Raw genomic sequence first — 24,361 nt, 5'->3', positions numbered from 1 at the left:
AAAAATTTCATAAAATTTGTATTACCACAAAATTAAGGCAAGCAAACCATGATACGTCTCACTTTCAGTAGGGTTATCTTCCTAGGGTTAAAAAAGACGGTTCTACTATTCCAGGACCAAAAAAAAAAACACCCAGGCCATTTGATATATACAATGTCTGGCACTCTTCTGTTAGATTTTTGGTAGCCTAAGATAAATATGTAGATAGTTAGATATGTATATACATAACTAATGAACTCTATGGCGTTAAAATGCTAAAATTATTGGCCAGAAATTGTACACAATTGTAAAAATTTTCAAACTTGTGAAAATTTGTTTCGGATTAACCAATTAAAATTGCATTGTAAAAATAAGTAAATTAGTATTTTTTTTAATAAACAACTTTTTTCCTAACATTTAATCTTCATTTAGTTTTATGCCTTTAAAATAAAGCTTTCTTAAAACTCTTTCTTTTGGCACCGTTATTGAAATATTTTCCACAACTTGTGCATATGTAATTTTTTTAATTTGAAATTTTCAAACCGCACAAAAATTTCGCTAAATTTAGAACTATTTTTATTTTGTCGCAAACGCCTGGCAGCGGATGCCATTGCCAGGAAGGATGCGTATAAATAAGTTTGTCTGCTGCAACTTTGGTTTCTGAAATTTTTGTTTGAAATAGCTTAGCTATTCATCCGTAATTTAATTATTATTTATGTAGTTATTTATATATTAGGGCAAAAATGTGCGCAAAAATCCGGTTTAAATTTGCAATTTTTTATAATAACTAAAACATCAATAAATTTAAAATTGCAAACTTTTTTATGCCATAATTCAGTTAACATATTTTATAACCATAAACGCAATAACTAATCCACAAATATTTATCACTACCCAAGATCACTGATCATTGATCTCAAACCCAAAAACGAACATTGCTACATTCGAAGTGGGACAAGTGCATGAAAAACCAAAACAAACAGCCAATTTAAAAGACAACCGCATAAAAGTGCACCATAAAAGGTGATATGTTAACAAATTAATTTCAGAAAAAGGCTCAAAACATAAATCGTAAAAATTAAAAAAGAAAAAAACCGCAAATCAAATAATAAAACAGCGAACACACAAATCAACAAAGCAACAAAAGTGAGCACAACAAATCGCTTAATTGTGTACGAGTACGTTCAGCGTGCAGCGCGTGTCTGCGGCCCACGGCGAAGCAGCTATTGCTGTGAATCCAAACAAAAAAAATCACCAGGCGTTTAAATCATGAAAACCACAAAGCTAATGAACTAGCTATATTTGGCAAGGAATTGTGGAATATAGAATATTTTCGTACTAATCTAGACACTTGACGCTTACAAATAGAAGAACAAACAAAAAAACACGAGGCAAGAATTTGGCTAACATCAACTTTGAAGAGTTTGAACAAATAATTTTGTTGAAAAAAATGTCGTCGGCGACGATTGCTTTGGGTCATAAAAATCCAAGCCACACGACCAGCGGCACGACACAACAACAGCCGAAAAGCAACAGCAATCAAATAAAACCTACCAGCTGCAACAAAAATAGTAACAACATGAGCAACGCGATCAGCAATCAGCAGCTCCTTAGCAATTCTACAACAAACCTGAGCGACTCAAGGTCCAATCTAACCAACCCGGCGGCGGCGCCTACGCCCTGTCAACGTTTAAGGTATGCAACTAATTTCATAAAAACATAAACAGAAAAACTTTCTATTAAAATTCATATGTGTAAATTTTGTTTCTAACATATTTCGGTTTAATTTTATGCGCATCTTCAGCATTAAAATAGCAAAATTTATGATTTTCTTTAAACATTACCAAATCTGGCATTCTCGCCATTTGAGGTAACGTGTAAATTACTTTTGCCCAATTTGGGCATAGATTGTCATTAATGCTTAACTTTGGGCCAATTTGTGCTTTATTATTAATCTTATTTTTTTTGGAGAATTTATGCTTGTCGATTAATTATTTATTTCTTCTTTGCCTCCCCACTTGGTCAGAGCACTTCTTAGTTAATTATTAATCTTTTTACATATCACACATTTGATGACTTAGTGATTATATACATATATAGGCGAGTAGTACATAAGTACATTTTGTATATAGAAATAGGAAGGGCAATAAAATTTGGAAATATGTAGCTATAAATCATTTGAGGAGAATATTTTTAATTGATGATGAAACACTTACCGCTCACAGCAACTGAAAAGTAAGAAAGAGAAAGAAATTAGTGAAAAAAGTAGAAATATGTAGATATAAGTTTAAAAATTTACAAACTCGAAAAACTTTCAATAAATTAGGTATAAAGAATTAAGTATAAAGAAGATGCTCATTTAGGTCTCTTGGAGTATTGCATTGAGTCCTAAATGAGCTCTTATTTTTGCATAACTCCATTTCATATGAGATTGAACTTCATACCGCCTAGATTCATTGAGAATAAACTATTATTAATAATCCATTTCTTCTATGCAATGCCATGATTAAAATAAAGTCTTATATCGGGAAATTTTTTTATATACATATATTTTGTGTGTGTAAATGTAAACTGTTAGGATTCGATCACTGGATAGTTAACTAAAATACTCACGATTAACACTAATTTCACTTTTTACTTCAAATACTTTACACCTCAACAAATACTTTACACCCTTACACTTTGCTTATACGTACGGTGACCATCCCACAGCGGTTCAAAACTGGCATTTACTGTTTATAATTTACTGGAGCCTTCATTTTTCACTCAATTTTATTGGAAACTGCGTACCCAAAATTTTTCTAAAAACTCAAAAAGAATATTAGTTTTGGTGAATTTTTTTTAAAAACATTGCAATTTTTTAAATATTTTTTTTTCCAATTAGTCTTTATTAAGTAAAATGTATTAACCGGAGCAAGAGAATCAATTTTCCTCAAAATTGCTACTTTTTCCGCACTTTGCACTAAAAAATTTAATAGAAACATATAAAAATTCAAAAAGCGGGCTCAACTGCTCTTTTGCTAATTTATAAGCTTTCAATTAAAAATACATAAATTAAATTGGTTAAAAAATTAAGGCTCCAGTGAATTATGAACATTAAATTCCAGTTTTGTGCCACTGTGCATGCCTACTTTATTTCAAGGACAGTCCTTTTTCTTATGATGCTGTCCTTTGACTTTATTTAGACACTAATCTATTTCAGATATTACATCCAAATTAAAAATTTTGAAGAAAGAGAAGAGAAGAGAGGGAATTTAGACAGTCACACTTCTGCCAGAAGCCCCATTTTGATACCCCATCTACCTTCGCATGTAAAGGATCAAATTATTTTCCCTTACGCAGTGGAGAATGCCGTGAGTACTGAAGGATTCTTAGTAACTCGGCCAATCGTTAATTAGACGTTTAAGATTACGTTGTCCTTTGCAGAAAGCAAATTCGGTAGAAGTCATAGGAGGGAAAGCCGTTGCGCTCTTCTTTTATTCTTATTGACCAGCGATAAAACCACCCCTAAGCTAATATAGAGAAGATGAAAGAGAACTAGAGACTCAGATCTGTCAAATCTGTGTATAGTTCGAGACATAGTTCATTTGAAGATACATACATAGTTTTCATGACGACATTTGGGTTAGAATAAAAAGAAGAAGAATAGTTGCTTCCGAATACATATATTTTTTAGCTCCGAACCATCACTGGAAATTGAAATGGGACTACAGTCTGGCTTTTTACAGTTTACCATTCAATGCAGGCAGGTAAAATATTTCCTTAGTAGTAGTATGCTAGACTAGAATTTGTCGGCAGAAGGAGCGAAAAAGCTTTAGCAGCTTGCAGGAGTTGAAAGGAACGGCCCTCGTGACAAAATAAGCACCCTTTCCATTTTGCTTTTGGATGTATTTTTGGCTAACAAAAATTAAGTTTCATGAACTATGTGGTAGTTTAAATATACACTGCGGTCTTTTATCATCTCGTCAACATAAAGAACTTTTCTTTCCGACCGCTTGACACCTGAAACTTTGAAATTTGATTTCCCTTTTCAATTTTTTTGTGTCAAAAAAGCAGCCTACTCTTCAAATTTCACCCGATTTCGATTATTCTTTTTTTAAAAGCTTCTTTATTAATTTTATTGTTAGGAATGTTGTCGGTTTTTTGACGTAAAAAGTGTAAGAAATTCCGCCGAAACTAAAGGTGTAAAGGTCGATTCTTGGTCCCAGCAGGCAATGCCAAAGTATCGAATGTAATTCAGACATTATTGAAAGTGGCGCCAGATATTTTTTTGGCACACATATGCTCTCCCGCTTATGTTTTTCATTGTCCCATGATTTTGTTTTCATTTTTGTAAAGTTGCTTACAAAACTTACTTTTTTTTAAGATTTACAGATTTCGTGTCGTCAAACTAAAAATGGGACAAAAAAAACGCGCCAAGCACCAAACTCAAAAATGTTTGCGTTTTGAATAAATAACATTTTTATATTTAGTGCGAAAAGCAACAAGTAGTCAACAGTGATCCTAACTAGTGTTTTTTGGTACTCGGGTGCAATAGAATCAGGCATTTACTGCTAAGGGTAGATAAAGTTCTATACAGGAGCTATAAATCCATATTTTCTAAAACTTATTAATTAATTTGCTTATTTCCACATTATTTTTTTCATTTATTTATTTTCCATTTGCAGTGAAATGTTCCGTCGTTCGATTGCCAGCAGCGTACAATCAAGTTCGCGTGAAAATACCTATGAAGAGGTGAGTAACCGCCGTGAACACTTTTACGCAGTACAAAAAAAAATATAATGGATACTTAAACAATTTGACAAAATGGTTAACAAAAGAAAAAACAGAACATGAAATGTATATACTTACATATGTATATACTCAAACTCTTCATTCCCTTTCTAGGGGAGAAATTTTTAAGTTTTCAAATAATATATGTATATGAGCTATTGTATAAGAGTATTGTTATGCAAATGCCACATGGGCAAGAGCTGCAATAGAATTTCGACTGCGCCATCAAATGGTGTGTCTGTGTGATGGTAAACTAGTTACAAAGTATGATTCTACACACATTTTCCGTACAGCGAAAAACTCTTTATTTTGTTCATTCAAGTATTGCAAAGAAATTGTTCACAAAAAATTGTGCATATGTCTATGAAATAAATTCACAAAAAAAAAGAAATTGTGCAATTAGAACTACTGCATACGTATATAAATATTAGTGTCCGCCCGAAGCCGAAGCCGAATATTAGGTACTGTTCAAATTTCGGCCGAACACCGAAGCCGAAGCCGAACGTGAAAATTAAGTTTTACGTTTCAAAAATAACACCGAGCGATAGTAAATTTTACACACAAAAAAATCAAGATATTCGCGAAACTATGGACCAAATATAGTAAAGCTGCCTTTTTAGTTTTTCTCTCTGGCATCAGGATATTCTTTAGAAGGACTTCGATTTTTGAAAAATATGATTAATTCAAAAAATTATTTAAAAAATTTAGTGCAATGAAAAAAAACATTATGGTTATAAAATTAAAGAGGAAATTCCGTGGAAATAAAGCCAATGAAATTTTTTGGTGCATGAGGACTATTAGGTATTGACAATGTCCTTTTAAAATTGCATGCTTGAATATCCTTGAAATTGTGCAATAATTATTTTAAAAAAATATATATATGCTACGGACTAATATGCACTCGACCATATCCTCGAATTTTGTCCTTCGAATTTCATAGTTTTAAAAAATTAAATTAATTAAAAGACCATTTTCAATACCTATTAGTCCATGTGAACCAAAAAATCTAATAAAAAATCTGCCAAATATTCCGAACAGCGAAGCCAGGCCGAACATTCGGTCGGACACTAGTATATATGTATGTATTACGTACAGAGTTTTCTTCTCTTTTTCTCTTTCTAATATTGAAATGAACATAAGTAGAACATATTTTGAGTTTGCAACAGGCAGTTAATAGACCCTGCAAAAATCGTTGCACCACGTGGTCCATTTGTGCTGAATTGGAGTACTTACAAAATGCTCTTCTGTAATGCAGTAGCGGACCAACTCGTGCGTCTTCAACAGCTTATTATTACCCGATCATTGACCGTGTTTTAAAGATCTTAAACTCTACACGATATTTATTGGGCTATGTTGCCTAAAGGTAGGTATGTACTCCATGGAGTAATCCCTTGGAATAGTTTTGTGCTACTCTGATATAATGCAGTGCTGAAGTATATATTCCTGCCCTAGGACATCGCAATGTTAATTGGACCATATTTGTGATATGCATTTCGGTTAATTTTGAAGTACTCCTTAACCCTTAGGGAGTACTCTTTATATGCCTGCATGGAGTAGTCACGATTTTTGCAGGATTAGGAGAGATAAGCCACTACGTAAATATGTACTTCCATAAGTATGTATGTATGTATAGGTAAGTATGTCCCTATAAACATATGTACATAGGTGAAAATTTCTTTATTGAGCGGTACGCTGTCACTTCGGTATTGCGCCTGCGCGCCATCGTCCTTTTCCTAAGTAATGACGCACTTTCCCTGCAAACTAGCAGCTGCTCATCTATGCGGCAGCTTCTTGGGGTTACTTTTGTTTGCTGCTTTTAACCTTAACAAGCATACTCGGCAGCTGAACTACCCCCAAGTGCAAGACATTTCCAATTTTCAATATATTTGCATTGCTTCTTTTAATTTTTTTTGCTGTCATTGAACCTTTCAGTATCGAATTCTCTTGAATGCTGCGCCACTAGAGTGTTGTATCTACTATGTACCCTGTAGGAAAAAACGTGTATTAGCTGATGCTCTTTTCATCAATTCAAAGCTATTTAGAAAAAGTTTTAACTTATTTTAAAAATATACGTGATATCGCGGCTTGATAGGCATCAACATAAGTACATATTTTTCTTGCAAAGTCACTAACTTAGGACAGGACTTAAAAAACGCTTGCATTTCCCGGCAGGGAAGTATTCATAAATACGCGCGCCTGTGTGTGGCACGAATGCCTAGCAATCGCTGCACATCTGCTCTGGCGAGAAGGACTCCAAAAATGGAGACAAGCATAGATAATTGCGACTGCTCTTGTTCGTATCCATTTTATTTTTATTTTTTTTTTTTGTATTGTACTCATCACTGCATATTTTCCCGGCCTTCGTCCGCACTGCTTTTGGCGCACAAATTGGAATGTGTCGGCTGTAGAACCTTCTATTGTATCCATGCACTTTATCATTTGCAGATAATTTTCTACGTACAAGTAAAGTTAAAAGTAAACCAGCCGAGTTATGCGCATACATATGTATGTAAGTGTCTTTGTGTAAGTGGAGAAATAAATTTAGCGTCAACCTACGTACTTTTTATGCAATGAGGAATTTGTCAAGCGGCATAAGTACCTGAATGTAAATACAGATACATGAAATTAGAAAACATCTGTCTCTCTGTCTTTCTATGGCTCATGCATTCCTCATCAATCCAATTTAGGTCAGTTCGATTACCTTTTTTCACTACATATGTACATACACAGCCATTTATGTTCACGTGTAGTACCTTAGCGGCCTGACTCATTAACACATTCCATCAGGACGACTAGAGGTTCTCGGCATTGGCCGCCATTAAGTGATCTCATGCAACGATGTAATTCAGGAATTTAATTCTGTTGACAGAATAATTCCTCTGTGTTTGACGCTGATTGCCTCCTTTTTAAGTTTTAGGAAAGGACGCTTGCTCTATGCCTGAAAATTGTTTCCTATGCAACTTGTGAGTCATTAAAATATTATCTATATCCTTCTATTCCATTTGATAATTTTATGGAACTCACGAAAATGTTTTTGCAAGGACATTTTATAACCGAATATATGTAGTTTTGTTCAAGCGGGCAAAGAACTGCCCGAAGAGCTATGGGCCGGCTATCGTGTAAAGCAGAAGGAGTGCATAATTATATAATTCGTAGGCCTACGAAATTTAACTTTCCCGCCTTCCAATGATTATGATTTCAGCTAACTAATTTAAGTGAAATTTTGACCAGTTTTGGTTATTTTTCTTTTGTTTGTTTAATGTTTATCATTTTTCTATAAAAGTCTAGCACTTTACATAACCAGCAGCACATAAATCCACATTTGAAACTGCGTACAAAAATTATAAAAATTAAAGTGCAAATTTCAAGACGCTAGAAAATTGCGTTGATTTTTAATAATTTTTTTTTTTGTGGCTGGAGGAACTAGACATTTTCTTCCATTATAAAAATGATTTTCGAGCATAATATACATATATGGGCATAATATACATATATGGGCCATTTCATACATAATTTACAGCTCAATGTTTCATTATCGAAAAAAAGAAGACACCTATATTTTATTTCATCACGATATTCGAAAATCTCGGAAAAAAAATTATGTCGCAGCATAAAAAAACTCGTAACTTCTATATCTCTGATAGACTACATATGCAATTGCAAGACACAATGTTCTCGGATGACGCCGGTAAGAATCCTGTCCTATGTCATCCTTTGAAGTAATAAAAGCTATAGCCACTTTTTGAATTTCCCAAGAACTATGGCTTGTTTTAATTTTGCCAAAAAAAAATATGTCCAGTTTAGGAATTAGCCAAAAGTGTGGCCCGCTTTCGATATACTGAAAATGTATGCCAAGTTTTTGAATTACCAAAATATTTTTTCCATTTTTTAAGTGAGCAAATATTTCAGTGCCAATTTCTACACTGAGCCAAAAGCACAATGGTTTTTAAAACCAAGTTATGGATTGATTTTTTCGTGGTCGGCTTGACTGTAAGAAATGTGATTCAAGTTGAACATTTGAGAACAAATTCGTATGTATCGCAGTGGCTGAAGGTGCAGAGGTGCTTGCTGTTATTTGTTGCCTTCCAGCGAGTGCCTTCAGAGTGATACATAATTTTTATTTTTTTCTGTTTTTGGTTTTGCTTAATTACGAAAAAGCCTCTGTGAAGTGCAGAACTAAATCAAACGACGAAAAAATTGATTCAAGTTGAACATTTGAAGACGAGTTTATAAAGCGGCTGTAGCTCAGTGTGTAGAGATGCTTGCTGTCATTTGCTAATCCCGTCAGAGGCAACATTTAAAAGTGATAATAAAAATTGTTGTTTTGTATCTCCGAATTATGAAAAAGCATCTGTAAAGTGCAAAACATAAACTTATTCAAACGAAAAGTCGCCAACCAATATTTTGGTTAATGTAAACAAAATTGTGGTTAATATTACCATAGCATTGTTGAAAATATCAACCAAGGCATTGTTAAAATTAACCAAAAATCACGTTGATTCCTTTTCAAGTTTGAATTTGGTAATATTAACTAATTATTGGTTGATTTTTCTCTCAGTTTTTAACTGTCGAAACCAATTTTTTTAGTAAGAAAATTTATGTCCAATTTTTTATTTGCTACTAAACTATGGACCAAATTTACAAAAAAATTATGTCCTGTTTCTACTTTCCAGCGTTTAAAAGCAAGTTATTATTCTTCATTTGTTCTTTTAATAGTTTTTTTATGGAGTTATTCGCTTTGTTAATTCGGATTTTAGAGCCATGTCTGGGCATCTCGGCAATTGTTTAGGTCCTTTTTCAGAACTCAGTAAAAAATGGCGTTCAAATATTGCAGTGATGCAAAAGAGTGTCACCAATTACTTAGAATTTTCGATTTCGTTAATTGGGTCGTTTATGTAGTTTTTGACTCAATTAACTCAAATTATGTATCTCTTTTGCTTATTACAGTAAAAAACCAATAAAGTTTTGGATCGCAATAAAGTAATTTTTTTTTATTTGTTCCATGAAATTCGTTTTTTTTTAATCCTATACATTTATCTGTTGAATTTATCTGATCTCAAAAAATAATAAAAGTTGGATATTTTTTCTAGAACTTCATATTTTTTATTGGCAATTATGTGCAATTAAAAGAATAATAAAACTTTTAACGTTCATGCATGCGGCCGAGTGTAAGACAAAACGGAATGAAGATTAAAATGAAAATTACGCAGTTAATAGCCTGCAGCATTGTCAGCGTGTGCGAGCCGGAGTGTGCGTGCGTGCGTGCGTGCGTGCTTTTGTGCATCAAATGCAACATAATATGCGTTTGTTAATATTCCATTACATGTTTACCATTTAGCTGTTGCATGTTGCATCTTCCATCCGGCACTCGTCAGTGAGAGGCAACCAGCCAGGCGCGTCTAGAGAACGGGGGGGAACACACGCCATCATAACCTATTCGGTCGCTTAGTTGCGCAAAGTGGCATGTCGTGTGGCAACAAAGTATGTATTTGATAGAAGTAGAAACAAAGGAAAGAGCAGAGAAACAAAAAAAAAAACAGAAAGTGATGCATTCTCGCTACGCAATGCGAAATTATTTGCAATTTTATGCATTTAACAAAAAACCGACAAACATGGCGTAAAGAAAAGGCAGATGTTTGATTTATAACCAGCCGACTGACGACTGACTGCAACATGCCACATTGCAAGCGTTTGTAAGCGTCCCCTAGAAGTACGGCGCTCCTAATGCCACATTAACTAAGCTGAGTATCAGCTAAGAAGCACTTGCAACACAAACAGAGTGGCTGTGTGTGTGTGTAAGTTCCCCATCGGCGAGTTTGTGGTCAACGCGTTGGGGTCTGCTCTGTTCATTTCAAAATTATGTGTTTACCATAACCACACACAAGCCATTGCATTTTACTGCAAATAAAGTCCATGCAGGTCTACATTTCGAAGCTGCGTCTGCGCAACCGACGCCACACATCCATCCAACTGGATGCACCTCGCTTGCTACTACTTTGTCGTTTGTTGTCTGCTTTTGGCGCTTATCTTTGGCTTCGCCACGCTTCGTTGTCTCATTGCGACATTTACCTGACTACTTATTTTATAAAATTCTCTGTCACGCTGACTATTTGTTAGTTGCACACATCCAGCGAGACAAAAGCAGACATTTTCTCGCACAGCTGCGTCAATTTTTTTTCCTCATTTTGACATATCACATGTCCCTTGGTGGTGGTGGTGGTGTTGCTACTGCCGGCCACTGCCCGTCTCTGGCTGATGATCTTGGTCGTCGCGCTTGATTTGGCGCGCGTACTCATTCTTGTACTCGATTCATTGGAATTGTAGGGCAATGCGGTTGATAGCCTACTATTTTGGCTAATGATACCACAACTCAAATAGTTGCTCGACAAAATTGGTAGTCTTTTGCATTGTTTGAATTTGTTAGTATGGCTGGAGAGAGTGAAAGAGATGGGGAGACGCCGAGTAAACATATAGTCTGTTCCAATAGCAGTCCGGTTTACAGGATTTAGTCAGAACTTACAGGAAGTCGTTCCTATTGACATAAAACCTGTAAGTGGGAACACATTTGAGAGAGTAACTGAGCAACTGTTCCTAGTCAGAAGTTACAGGATTTAGTCCGGAGTTTTTTTTCCTGTAAGTTCATGAAAAGTGTCAAACGATCAGCTGATTTGCATGTGCAAGCAAAAACTAACAGCGGTGAAAGCAAAGTACCTTATATTTGTAAAAAAATGGAATTAAACAACGAAATGTTTGAATATGTATAGATTTTAATAATTATTTAGTGATATTTCAGCTAAATCAGTGTTGTACAAATGACATGTAAACAAACCGACTGATGTTTTTACAGGAAATAGTGCTTTTTGCGTTCCTATGCACTTCTGCATCTGTTCTCCTTTTACCCTCATTTGAGAGAGTAAAATTGTAGTTTGACAGTTCCACAGGTTTTAGTCCGAAGTTCAAAGGAACAGACTAATAAATTTGTTGACAAAACATGAGCTTTGTTTACGGTTTACTTGAAATTTTGTAAACGTTTCGTTATAGTTAATACATATGGAATTTTAATTTGTTCGATTACTGCTAGTAAGTCTTTATGTCTTAGAATTTTGTAGGGACACATTAACTCGTTTGATGCCATTTTTTACATAATTATATCGAAGTTCAGTTAATGGCCAAAAAAACCTATCATCGTTAAAGTTGAAGACCTAAAATGCTCTACAATAACTTTTTCGCCGTTGCTCTCTGAAGACAAGAATTATGTTTGAAGCAGATAGTTCATGTCGAGAGACTGGAGGCGGACTGATGCATCGTAATTTCAGTTTTATACATTCAAATATGGCCGCACGAATGTGGTCTGATGGTATTTTGTCTCTGTGGCGGCGAAGAGCAATCTTCAAGGCATTAACTGTCTCATATTTTTATTCGATACTTGGGCCTTGAGAAGGGATCATGTCCGTGTGGCCACCGTTGCGAAGAAATTAGGCTTGAATTATTATTTTTTTCTTAACAACGTTGAATTCCGCGAACTTTATACGATGGTGCCGAGCCTTATTGAAACGTGCAAACGTTCTTCCAAATTGGTTTGCGGACTTGTTTTACTTTTAAAGATCCTCAGTCTTTTTCCTATTGAGCCTTTTCCATAAAGATCATGAGACTTAACATACGTCTCAATTGGTCCATATGTACGGTGACCATCCGTCCTGTATTATACGGGACAGTCCTCTTTTTTGGCCCATTGTCCTGGTAATTTATTTATTTTATACGGGACGCAAAATGTTCTGTATTTCTTTTAATGTCCTGTATATGTCCCGTATTCGGTGTTTCGGCGCCTCAACAGGTCATTAAAATGGCATGCCTATGAACGAGTTTCAAATAATGTTGGTATATGATAACACTGTCAACAAAAAAAAAAAATGCCAAAAATTAATGGTAAGTCTTAGCGACCTAAATTTAATGAATTTTTTAAACAAATTTTACGGGGTAAAAATCTCGAGAAAACTATCCTACAAATTTGTGATATTACTAAAAGGATGCTGTTTCAGGGCTAATACATCTAGTATTATTGAATAAGGCTTTAAGATCTGTAAGCTGTTGTGGAAAAAATTTTAAAAATTATATTTTGTCCTGTATTCGGCTCTCATAAATATGGTCACCGTATCCATATGCTACTTTTACATATCAATTTTTCTTAGTAGGTTGTAGGGAGTTATCCGTTTCGTTGATCTGTATTCCGAGCCGTTTCTGGCAATTTTTTAAAACTAATTTTCAAATAATAGGCTCAAAAATACCATCATATCGAATCGGACACTGACCCCACTTGCTCCCTATTTTAAAATCCTATTAGGATCAGCTAACGTCATCTATTGCGGCGGCTTCAGCTATGAATATGTGTAGCGGCTTTAAGTCAAAGGCCTTATTCAACATTTCTTAGGTTGCCAGACTAGGACTTCATAAGTTATGATTCGTCGGATTATTGAGGTAGGCCGACTATGGCCTTAGTTAGTCATCTTCTAGTAGAGTGAACCCTGAGCTGGGTTCTGTCGCTATATTTCAGAAGCTTTGCAATGGGTTCTCTTCGTTTTTACCCTCGTCAATACTTAAAGCATCTGTTAGGAGTGTGTCTAAGTCGAAAGTCGTCCTCCGGGAGATTTCCAATTCGTAACGTGTCTCATGAAGTTGCGGAGGATATTTAAAGCAGTCTGTCTGAATATGTCCACTCGCGTAGCGTGAGGTCTTCAGTAGGTAAAGTATCCTAACCATGAGTCTTAAGCTACATACTTCAGGGTACATACCTTCCGCAAAGTGAGGGGGCCAGATCTCCATGAAATATAAGTCAGCCCCCGCAAAAGTCATCGAACAATGCTTCATTCAGTCATGGGTTCAAATTGAATATAATTAATAGCCAACCAAAAGAAAAACAATTACCCATCTAAACGTTTTGAATTGATCGCAACAAAAATCGTGTAAATAAAACCAATTACTCTCCATTACATTAAATTACTAATAGTTTATTAAATCTTTAAGATAAAAATTTTTTTTTTAATTTTAAATGCTTTAAAGAAACACATTAAGACCACTTTGCGCTGAATTTATCAACAACGCTCTTTTCATTAAAATAAACCGCCCACAATTACACAACTATAACAATAATGCGTTTTCATACAAATAAACAAGCATTTAAGCGGCTTACCACCATTCACTGACAAACAATCAAATGACTGGTCTCATGTACATACATTCGTATAAAGCACCAGCTTACCAATGTTTTAACGTCGTCACCTAACCAAATGAGGTCGCCTTGAAGGAGGTCGTTCGTTCACTTCGAATGAGAAACGAACTGATTGTGAGTGAATGTTTAATACGGCGAAAAATTTGAGATGACGTTGTGGACGGTGTTGAAGAGTGATCGCACATTTTAATAAAAAAAAAAAAATTGGACAAACATACAAACATACTAGTCATACACAAGTTGTAAAAATAAAAGTAAATGTTAAAAGCGATTTTTATGCAAATTTTTTTATGGCGTTAACTTTAGGTTGCTTTTTCAATGAAAAATGTTTAGATTTCCGCTGATGATAGAGAAATTGATTTAACTGGCAGTTTTTCCAGTGGCTTTACTATTTATCTGCAATGAGGATAAACGGTAACAAGAAAAGCCAAAGTGATGGGTTTTATATTAGCAGAGATGGAATTTGAGTGGTAATAGGTAATCTTACTAGCGATTTCCCAACAGATAAGTCAATGCGACAAATAGAAAGTTGAGGCTATGGTGTGAACGGGTTGAATTATTAGACATCTAATATTTTTACATATGTTGAATGTCTCATCTAATTTAGTATATTAGGAGTTCTGAAACCATACTAAAAACACGAATATTATACGGAATATTTGTTTAGTTGAACTCGCTAGAGAAGGCAACAGTGGCCAAACAGCTAGATCGTGAGCAAGTCGCTGTAGTCAGATATGCTAAGTGGTATAAGTAAACATTGCCGGGATGTCAAATTTAGTGATCTTTATGTCACCAAAAACCCTATTTACCCTTTTGCTTAGGCCGATTTTAGAATACATATACCTCAATAATATGAAACTTGAATGAATGTAAAAACAATTCCTTTTTTCGCTTTGGAAAATATTTACATAACATGTCAGTCTGTGCTGTAATCGGTTATCGGTCTTTCGCTTCTTCTGTGTTCCGTTTGATAATCGATGGGGCGGCAGGTGACTACACAGGGCCTCGTTACGATAAAAGGGATGAGGAAATTTAAACTTCGAAATTTTCCGAGAGGATCCTTCTCCACCTGTATCGCTCTAAGAGATCCTGTATATCTTTTAGCGGATGGGTTTAACTTGGATTGCATATAAGAAGAAAGTATACTCCTTTGGGTGTCGGCCGCTGTCTGGTGTAGTGGTAAGCAGTGCGCGCTTTCACTCATCAGCACCTGGGTTCAAGCCCTGGTCAAAGCAACATCGCAAAAAAAAATATAGATAAGATGTTTTTTGTTAACCTCCGAGTGTATTTCTGCCATCAAAAACAGCTTCTCATAAAACTTTAACTAACTGAGCCTCTNCATCGCAAAAAAAAATATAGATAAGATGTTTTTTGTTAACCTCCGAGTGTATTTCTGCCATCAAAAACAGCTTCTCATAAAACTTTAACTAACTGAGCCTCTAAAAAACTGTAGGTCCCTCCGCTTTGTGTGACAACATCAAGGCGCACGCCACAAGTCGGAGGAGAAGCTCGGCCAAACACTAACATATTGTGTAAGCGCCAATTTATTATTATTATTATTATACTCCTTTGGGAACTCACATACATCACAAGTCCAGTGGTTTCCAGCAATAGAAAGTTTAGATTCATATAGGGGTTCCGTTGACAACTCGGCGAAAGAGGCTTCGAAGTGGAATAGCGAAAGCTCGGCGAAAATATTGAAGATGCGAGACCCTTCTGCGTATTATGCAAGTATTCAGTAAGCAGTCTCTAGTCACAAATAGGGTATTTTCGTGGTGAATATCGATTTCGAAACTATTTGGTATTCAGTAAGCTCTCTCACTTCTCTACTCTCAACAAAAAAGTCAATAATTTATCAACTGGCTCTGAGCAACTCTCAAAAAGAAAAATATGGAAAAAAGATAATTGCATTCTACCATTTCAACGTTTACTGCTTAAGTATTCTATTTTACTTTGACATTCTTGACTTTTATGAAATTAATAGAAAGTGAATTTTAGAATTCAACGGCTCTTTTAACACTTTTAACAAAATTATTTATGAAATATCTGATAATGGAAAGCATAAATACTTTGTTTAATTCAATCAGACGTATTTCCTGCTATTAAAAACAAGAGCGGCAAGGGATATTCCAGTGCTAAGCTTTAAACGTAAAAAGGCTTATGTACCTAAAGAAGCGTGGGATTTTTAACTTTTTTCACCTTTTGTTGTATTCACATGTGTATTTGAAAGTTGTTATGTATATCGCAATATATGTACAAACGCCCGTTGGTATCCAACTAAATATAAATTTATGTATAACTTTTCACTTTGTGAAAAAAAAGTTCAATTCACTGATGTTGCGTGTGTCACACAGAAGGTCGTCGCCGCTTTTTGAGGCTTTTATTGACAATTGTTACGAAAATTACATGAATTGTGTGTGGAATACTAATTATGCACAGACCAGTCCCATTTCTTCATCATTTCGGTACATAGTACATACTTATTATATTCGACTTTATATGTATGTATGTTTGTGTGTAGTTACTGTAGTTTGTTTTCCCACATGTCAAAGTGGGAATGTTAGTCGAAATATTGGCGGCGACGGCAGTTAGAAAAGACTTCTTCTAATTTAGATGTCGCTCGGACCACAAATCTAACCCAGGTTCTATGGAGTGGTAATATCCACCTCTAACCGCTCAGGCACAGCGGTTTTTTTAAATTTCTTCGGAATGCTTTTTCATGGCAACACTGCCATTATATGAACTACAACTGTGTGTGAGATTTATCGTGAGTGCCTCTCGTTATATGAACTACAATTTAAAATTGTTTCTTAAAAAAATTTAATTATATCAATTTTAAGTGACTACATTTCTACGTCCGCCACTGTGTGGTTAGCCTCTGCCTGCACGCTTCTCATGGGTTTCTTTCTTTTTTTTCAGCATGTCACGCTACCAAGCAAAGTCACGTTATTTGCGTTTATATCAAAGAAATTACATGCATTTCTTTCATTCGAAAATAGCGTATTAGCTCATTAATTACCGTTAAATGAGCGCACGTACTTTCTGCTTAAAGTGACTTCAAAAAATATAATTCTCACACAAAACAATTATCAAAAACCTACAAAACACCCAAATTAAGAAGTGACTATTAATTTATTATATAGAAAATAGCATTTTTGAGGCACTTAAATAAATTCAGAATATTAAGTGTTTCTAGCATACACAAAAAACGCATTTTAATAAGCTATTTTCTCAACAATAATAAACAGCAGTGAAAAAAATTTCCATTTTTCGCTGTTAACTCTCTACTAATTGAGGGTTTCGGCTGAAAGAAAAGGCAAAGCATTTAGAATTTTTTCCCCCAATGTTTCCCATGGCGTGCAGCTATTCAATTCAATTTCCCTGCACAAAACGCTGCTGTAGGTCAACCATTTATCTCACAATAATTTCCAATTCATTTTCTTATCTTTACCAAATACCAAATATTTACCTACATTGAAGCCACATAGCGATTCCATTAAAAACCTGTCAGCATCCAATACTGTCAGCAGCAGGTCTCTGTCCCCGCTTCGAAAATCTATGCACATCGGCGGCATTTCCTTTCAACGCCTACAAATGACCTTCTACTCATTTTCCTTTTCTGTTTTCCTCTTTTTCTCTTTTTGTATTTTCAAATTTTTTATTGCTGGTTCAACCGAAATTTCCATATTCCAACTACCATTGCGAATTTGTTTCGATTTTGTCCCGAAGCGTGTCCAACTCGTGACAAGTTTATTTTGCTGCCGTTTTGTTACTTTGTCTTGGTTTTTTTTTTTTTTTGGAAACCCCATGATTGCTGCACATAAATACACACATAAGAATAACAATTGCCTACCCAAATATATTTTGTTTAACTAATGTTTAATAAATACTATGCAAAGCCACACTCGAACTTACCAACTTAATTTTTAGAAGCAGAATTTTCTTACCAATTAATTGGTCACGCACAAGCCAAATCCGTCACAACAACTTGGGTTTAAGCGACGATAGAAGTAGATAGTTGAGCAGGTAAAATATGTACGTACATAATTAGTTTGTTGAAAAAAAAAATTGGTTCTCTATCGGTGTTCAGATAGGTATGTGATGGTTGATTACCTTTGTGGTGCTGAAGCTGCATTAATATTGTACCTTACTCTAAAATTTCGTGGTGTTCATGGAAGCCTTCTCTTAAAAATCAATACCAAAGGAAATACTTTTAAAGCCTCGCGGTAGCGAAACTAAATTTTGCTTGGAGACTTCCCTTTAAACAATTTTCTGAGGGTTCAGAATTTTTCTGTCTAAAATTTTTATTTTTTTTTGTCGATAAATATTAGGGTATTCGATTATTCGCTGTTTTTCCTAAACCGGTTTTCGAGTTATTCAAAAAATTTTAATTGGGAAATTAAGAAAAAAACGGATAAACCGGTTTTTTTTTTATATATAGTTTTTATACAGTGGAAATGCTTACCTTGCTATGAAGTTATGATTCCGAGCCAGCTTGTCTGCGACAGAGTTGCCCGGTATGTCCCTATGTCCTGGCCCCCATACAACTAGAGTAGAGTAACTCTTTGCCAGCTCATATAGAGTACGTCTACATTCCATGCCAATATTTGCTATAGATTTGTCACAATTAAGTGCTTTGATAGCTGCCTGGCTATCAGAAAAGACAGTTACTGAATGTAAATTAATAGGAGAATCGATCAGCCGTCTGGCAGCTTCGTAGATTGCTATTAGTTCAGCATGAAAAACGCTACAGAAATCTGGCAGTCGAAAAACTGAGGCTAAGTGAGAGTTCTTGCGAGTATACCCTACTTCCTACCATCAGATCTAGCTGGAACCATCGGAGTAGAGGGCTGCTGAATCAGAGTAGAAGATCAGGACTGAATCCTCCCCCCATTCGCCCCTTGAGGGGATCCTTGTTTGGAAATGATTCTTATTCTTTAGTCCAGTAGACGGGACTGTGTAGTGCAGGCACCTGAAGTCTGCTGGAAGATCCTCCAAAAATCTGGAGTGTCCGAATCTCGTATCACTGCACTTGGTCAGCGCATTTAATCTAATAGCATTACAACTTGCCTGTAGTTTACCATATAGGTCCACATGTAAAAAAAGGAGGAAGGTCTCTAGGACTTTAGCCGGCGTTGAGGGCAACGTCCCCGTGATCATGATGCACGCCAGCTTTTAAACCTTTTTTAGCCTTTTTTTATAGTAGATTTGTCCACGGACGGTCACCAGACCGTGATACCGTAAAGTAGAATGGGACGCACCACCGCAGTGCCCATCCAGCACAAGAAGCAACGAAGAAAGACAGCACAAAAACACGCTGCGTTTGCTTAATGACTATCTTGTTATGATCCTCCTCATATAGCCACATTTCCTGTGTTAGTTCTACGAAACTACTATTTAAGAGCATTGAAGGACAAAATCGTTCCCAACAAACCATAACAAAATCACCTGCTAAGTACAAAAAATCCTACTTTCTTCACGCTTGGAACACCAACACACTTTTTACTTATGTAATGCTCGCATTTCAGCGGCGTTCTAAGCGTAAATATTTGACGACAAACATCGAAGCAAGAACAAGCGCCTACAAAATATATTTAGTGCAGAGAATATCAAGCGTTGAAAGGACACCCTTCGCTCTAAGTATGACAAACAAAACAAAAATTATGCAACGGAAGCAGGTGCCACAGCAAACGACAGCAACATGACTTAACAAGCATTTAAAAGTACCCACATACAGGAGGAAAAGTAGAGGAGGTGGAAAACATGAACTCACGACAAGTTGATTTTTGTGGAAAATGAGAGTTTGTTGACCAACAGCGAAACAAGAACTGCTCGTGCAAACACCCAAACATGTTTATATGCATTAGATATGCACATGAGGTGTGACTCTACCTACTGCATTTATGCAGCTAGCAACAGCAGCAGGCTTGTAAAACACGTCAGACGGAGATTTTACTGATGTTGGCTGCAAGAATGCGGTTACACGCTGGACATGGTTGCTCTGGCAAGGGCAGCCACCGCATACCAGACCAATGAATAATCTGACCAGAGATATGTATGTATGTATGTATACATAAAGATTTGCCAAAAGTAGCACATTTCGGAACGAACGGTTTCAAAATTTTTAGTATTTTCTTTACTCAACAATTGAGTCATAACAAATGTATTTGGCTTACACTAAATTTTGCGATTGTAGTAAATATTTAAAATAAAATTTTATCAACTTTTAAGTTCCTAAGGCTATATGACACAACAAAAGTGTCGGTCTAGATACATACGATTTTAAGACTTGTAGCCTGCAACACTGTCCTAACCTGTTCCTGTCCTAACCCTGTAAACATTCGGACTCATTTTAGAGTCTGGAGTGTTTCAGAGTTCTGAGCTCAAGAAAGGGTCGTAAAAGAGCATATTTACCTTCTTAGAAGGGCACGCCAATACGAGTCCAAATTGGAAGTCTAAAGTTTGACGGTTTTTAGAGTCTTAAAACAAATATCTTTTCAGAATTAGGACGTCAGGATGGTTTTAAAAGAAACTTTGAAAGTTATGATTAATTAAAAAATTATTTAAAAATTTCAGTGCAATGTAAAAAAAAACTTTGTAATAACTACTTGCTTATACGGGTATTAAATTAAAGAGAAAATTCTTTAAATTTTAAAAAGATAAAAATTTGTGCTGCATAAGGATGAATGGGTATTAAAAATGTCCTTTAAATTTTATCCTTGAATATCCTTGAAAATTTGCAATACTTATTTTTTTTTTTAAATTATATTTTAAGGACATGTACACACATATACCCGACGACATCCTTGAATTTCTTCCTTATAACTTCATTAACCCTCGTCCGTGCGACTAGGTACAATTGTAACTTTTGCGTTTTTAAATTACAATAACTTTTTTCCAGAAAACTTAGAGGGCTGGATCTTCGTGACATCTCTACATTTTTGTTGCGCCACATGTTCCCTTAATTTAAAACAAAATGGGCCACTATTTTCTGAAATAGAGTTAAATTTACACCCACGTCAGAGCGCATAGGTACAATTGTACCTTCATATATCTGGTGTGAAGAAAAAAGAAGATTATTATTATTTTTAATTATATATAATTTTTTTATAAAAAAAAAGAAACACAAACGGAGCTAATTCATATAAGAAGCGATAATAAACTATATAAAAAAGTAACAAGCGAGACAATTCAATTTAGGAACAACGATTTAGAATATACATTTTGACATTTTTAGAGAGTTTCTTCGCAAGAAATACACGTTGTTTTTGAAACTGAATGTTCATCACAAATTGGATAAGCACAAGATATGCAAAGCATTCGAGTTTTGCGTTGTTTCCTATTTGAGTTCCGACAGATATAGCAACGTCCAGTGATAGGGGAGGCTCCGCGGCTACCATGAGGTAATTGAAGGACAGCTGCTGTAGATGCCACAACGCGACGGTCAAGTACCATTTCTATTGCACTTCGAAGGAAATGGCTTCTCATCATCATTCGATTTGCACTTCGAGATTCAACTGAAGGCATGCATAGCTGATTGGAGAGATCTTTTAGAAACTTTCGACGTTGATTTTTTCCCTGAAACCGGGGGTTATGATTTTTGTAGATTATGTAGGATGCTAAACCAGAATTGTGATCGCAAGTAGCAGCAAATATAAACTGAACCAAATAAACATCGTATTATTTTTGTTCCGGTCAGGGCTGCCAACTATCCTTAGCTATTTGGTGCCATATTAAGGATAAAAAAGTGCCAAAATGTGCCAAATAGAAAAATAAAAGTGCCAAAAAAGGTGCTATCCTTTATAACGCTTCCCATGTAGCTAAAAAGAACCACATTTCTAAAACAAAAGTGCAATGCCATAATAAAATGAACCAGTTGAATAACCTTTAGACATTAGAAAATTTTAATTGAGAAAAAGAAGTACACCCAAAGTATTTCACAAAAATATTTTGAAATATTGCTATTTTTCAAAAGTGCCATTTTGGCACTTTGTGCGAAATTGAAAAATTAAGTGCCATTTGATGTACAATATTGCCAAAAATGGCACGGTTTGAGCCAAGTTGGCAGCCCTGGTTGCAGTGTATATGGCACACCAGTATGAAAAATATTGAGTACATACATATGTATGTATGGAGGGTACATATTGTTGTGGTGTACTCGTGTATTTTTCGGAGTGCATTTTATGCAGGCTACTGTGTTTCTATTTTTACTTTTTTTTAAACAATTGTCATAAAAAAAATTTCTAAACATGTTCAAAATAACGTGTAATGATTAAATGTTATCAGTTTTTATAAAAAAATTAAACCCCCAGTAAAAATTCATATCAAAACTATATGAAGGTACAATTGTACCTTTGCGCCCGGTTAGCGTTGTAAGAATATGCGTCCGGACGAGGGTTAACTTAAAAATATAAAATTAATTAAAAGGTCCTTTTTGATACCTATTCGTCCTTGAGAACAAAACAAATTATTTTTTTATTCTAGAGAATTTTGTGCTTCATTTGGCACCCGTATTGTTACTCCACATTGCATTGCATTTTTTAAATAATTTTTTAATTAATCATGTCTATGAACTTTCTAAGTCCTTTTAAAAAATCCTGACATCAGAGAGCAAAACTAAAAACGGTGTTGGCCTATAGTTTCGTGAGTATATGGATTGTTTCGTGAATTTTGAAATTTTGTGGGTTTTGTGACACGCTGTTAATTGTTGATGAACATTAAACTGGAATCAGTTTTCAAATATTTTTAAATTCAAATTTATTCACTCATTGTTCCAATTTTTCCAGTTTTGATTTTAGTTTTATAATTATTCACGACTGCATCCGCCATTTTTAGTTTTTAAAAACTGATTTTAAATTTGTAATCAGCAACCCCAAAAACCATTGAATACGAAATTAAATAAAGTTTATAAAATCACAAGGCAATATTCTATTGACCGATTCGATTAATATACAGGATCTGCTCTCGAAGAAGGACTTATTGAAGGTACGAAAAGACATTCCGTGGGCGTTGGCAATATTTCCGGATTCAGATATCGAATCTCACGGAAAGGTCACTAAGCGCCAACGATTGGTGGATGGTGGTACTCCGGAAATGGCACTAGAAGCATCCAAAGCGCACGTGGCCTGGTATTTTATGCATCAATTCATGGTATTTCAAGACGCATTGGCAAAGGCTGCGATCGATAAAATAGTCCACACCGAAGAACCTCCGATAGGTGTTGCACGTCGAGGAAACCCATAGCGACAAGAGTCGGAAGCTTAAGTACCGGTCACACCATCGGATCCAAAACATATCTTAGCAATGCTTCAACAAATTCGCACACAATTGGAGTGTGGTATTTATCAACAAGATCCAGCTTCGCTCCGCAAAACATTGACGCGCCTCCACTCTTTCCCATCTTCGACTGTAAACATTCCATCTGTGTAAACATTCGCCGAGGCAGCCATCGGCATGAAATCACGCTAGACTTAGCCCTCTACGGTTGCTCCGAAGTTCAACTAAAAATTGGAGTCTGGGATCACGTTCAACCGAGTTCGCCGTTTTCTATTCTAAGGGGCCGCCTTTATTCGTCTATCTTTTTCCCCATCTTCGTTTTGTTTGATGTGTGCGTCTATTTATCTCTTCAGTGTCTAAGGAAGAAACGAAGCTAGGCTGGTACATATATTCTTAGGGGTGCGCTTGACCATTCCTACCTGCCTTCGGCAAAAAAACCACCCCCACCAGCTTACAGGACATTAGAGCATAACTCAGACTGTTATGAGCACACACTTGAATAATATACTCAGCCAACCTCTAGTCTTCGGGCCCTCCTTCCGCGCCATCGCAGGGAAGATGACATTTAGATCGGATGACTTTTACTATGAAAATCGTGCGTAGGCACTGAATGGAGTCAGAATATTTCCCACAACTCTGCATTAGGGTGCCTTACAATATCGGAAAAAAGTATACAGTCTATCAAACTATGCGCGTAAATAAGTTTCATTTCTTAATAAGTTTGGAATAACTTTTGTCCAATAAGTACTAAAAAAAAAAGACTTTCCAAGACACTACATTATTCTCCTAAGACTAATTTTTTGTAATTTCGGATATGTCTGCTTCATTTTATTTAAATTTTCTTACTTTATCCAAAAAAAAAACTTTCTCTTCTAATATGTACGTATGTATGTATGTATGTGTATACGCCAACAACTTACACTTTGTCGCAGATTAGATTGGGGCGTCATAAGATATTTTTATTATACAAAGTAGAATAGAAGTAAAACGCGAAATTGATAGCGAAACCCACAAGCTACTTGACAGCTTTCAACTCAAAGCCATATATATCTAACAAGCACACTAACAAACTCTTTTATGTACTCGTAGATGTTGTTTTCACCATTA

General features: G+C 35.5%; 1 protein-coding gene across 1 annotated transcript; it reads left to right on the top strand.

Annotated features, from left to right (window-relative positions):
- The first annotated feature begins 1,017 nt into the window (after positions 1-1,017).
- LOC108368940 (uncharacterized) lies at positions 1,018-23,221 on the top strand. Its single transcript, XM_017623909.1, has 3 exons — positions 1,018-1,674; positions 4,647-4,713; positions 22,934-23,221. The coding sequence occupies exons 1-3, from the start codon at positions 1,430-1,432 to the stop codon at positions 23,219-23,221; spliced, it is 600 nt and encodes a 199-aa protein (XP_017479398.1). The 5' UTR covers positions 1,018-1,429.
- The last annotated feature ends 1,140 nt before the right edge of the window (positions 23,222-24,361 follow it).

Source organism: Rhagoletis zephyria, unplaced genomic scaffold (assembly GCF_001687245.7).
Source record: "Rhagoletis zephyria isolate East Lansing unplaced genomic scaffold, Rhagoletis_zephyria_1.1 Rzeph_scaffold_03411, whole genome shotgun sequence".
Classification (NCBI taxonomy): domain Eukaryota; kingdom Metazoa; phylum Arthropoda; class Insecta; order Diptera; family Tephritidae; genus Rhagoletis; species Rhagoletis zephyria.
This window is presented reverse-complemented; position numbering and strand designations above follow the sequence as displayed.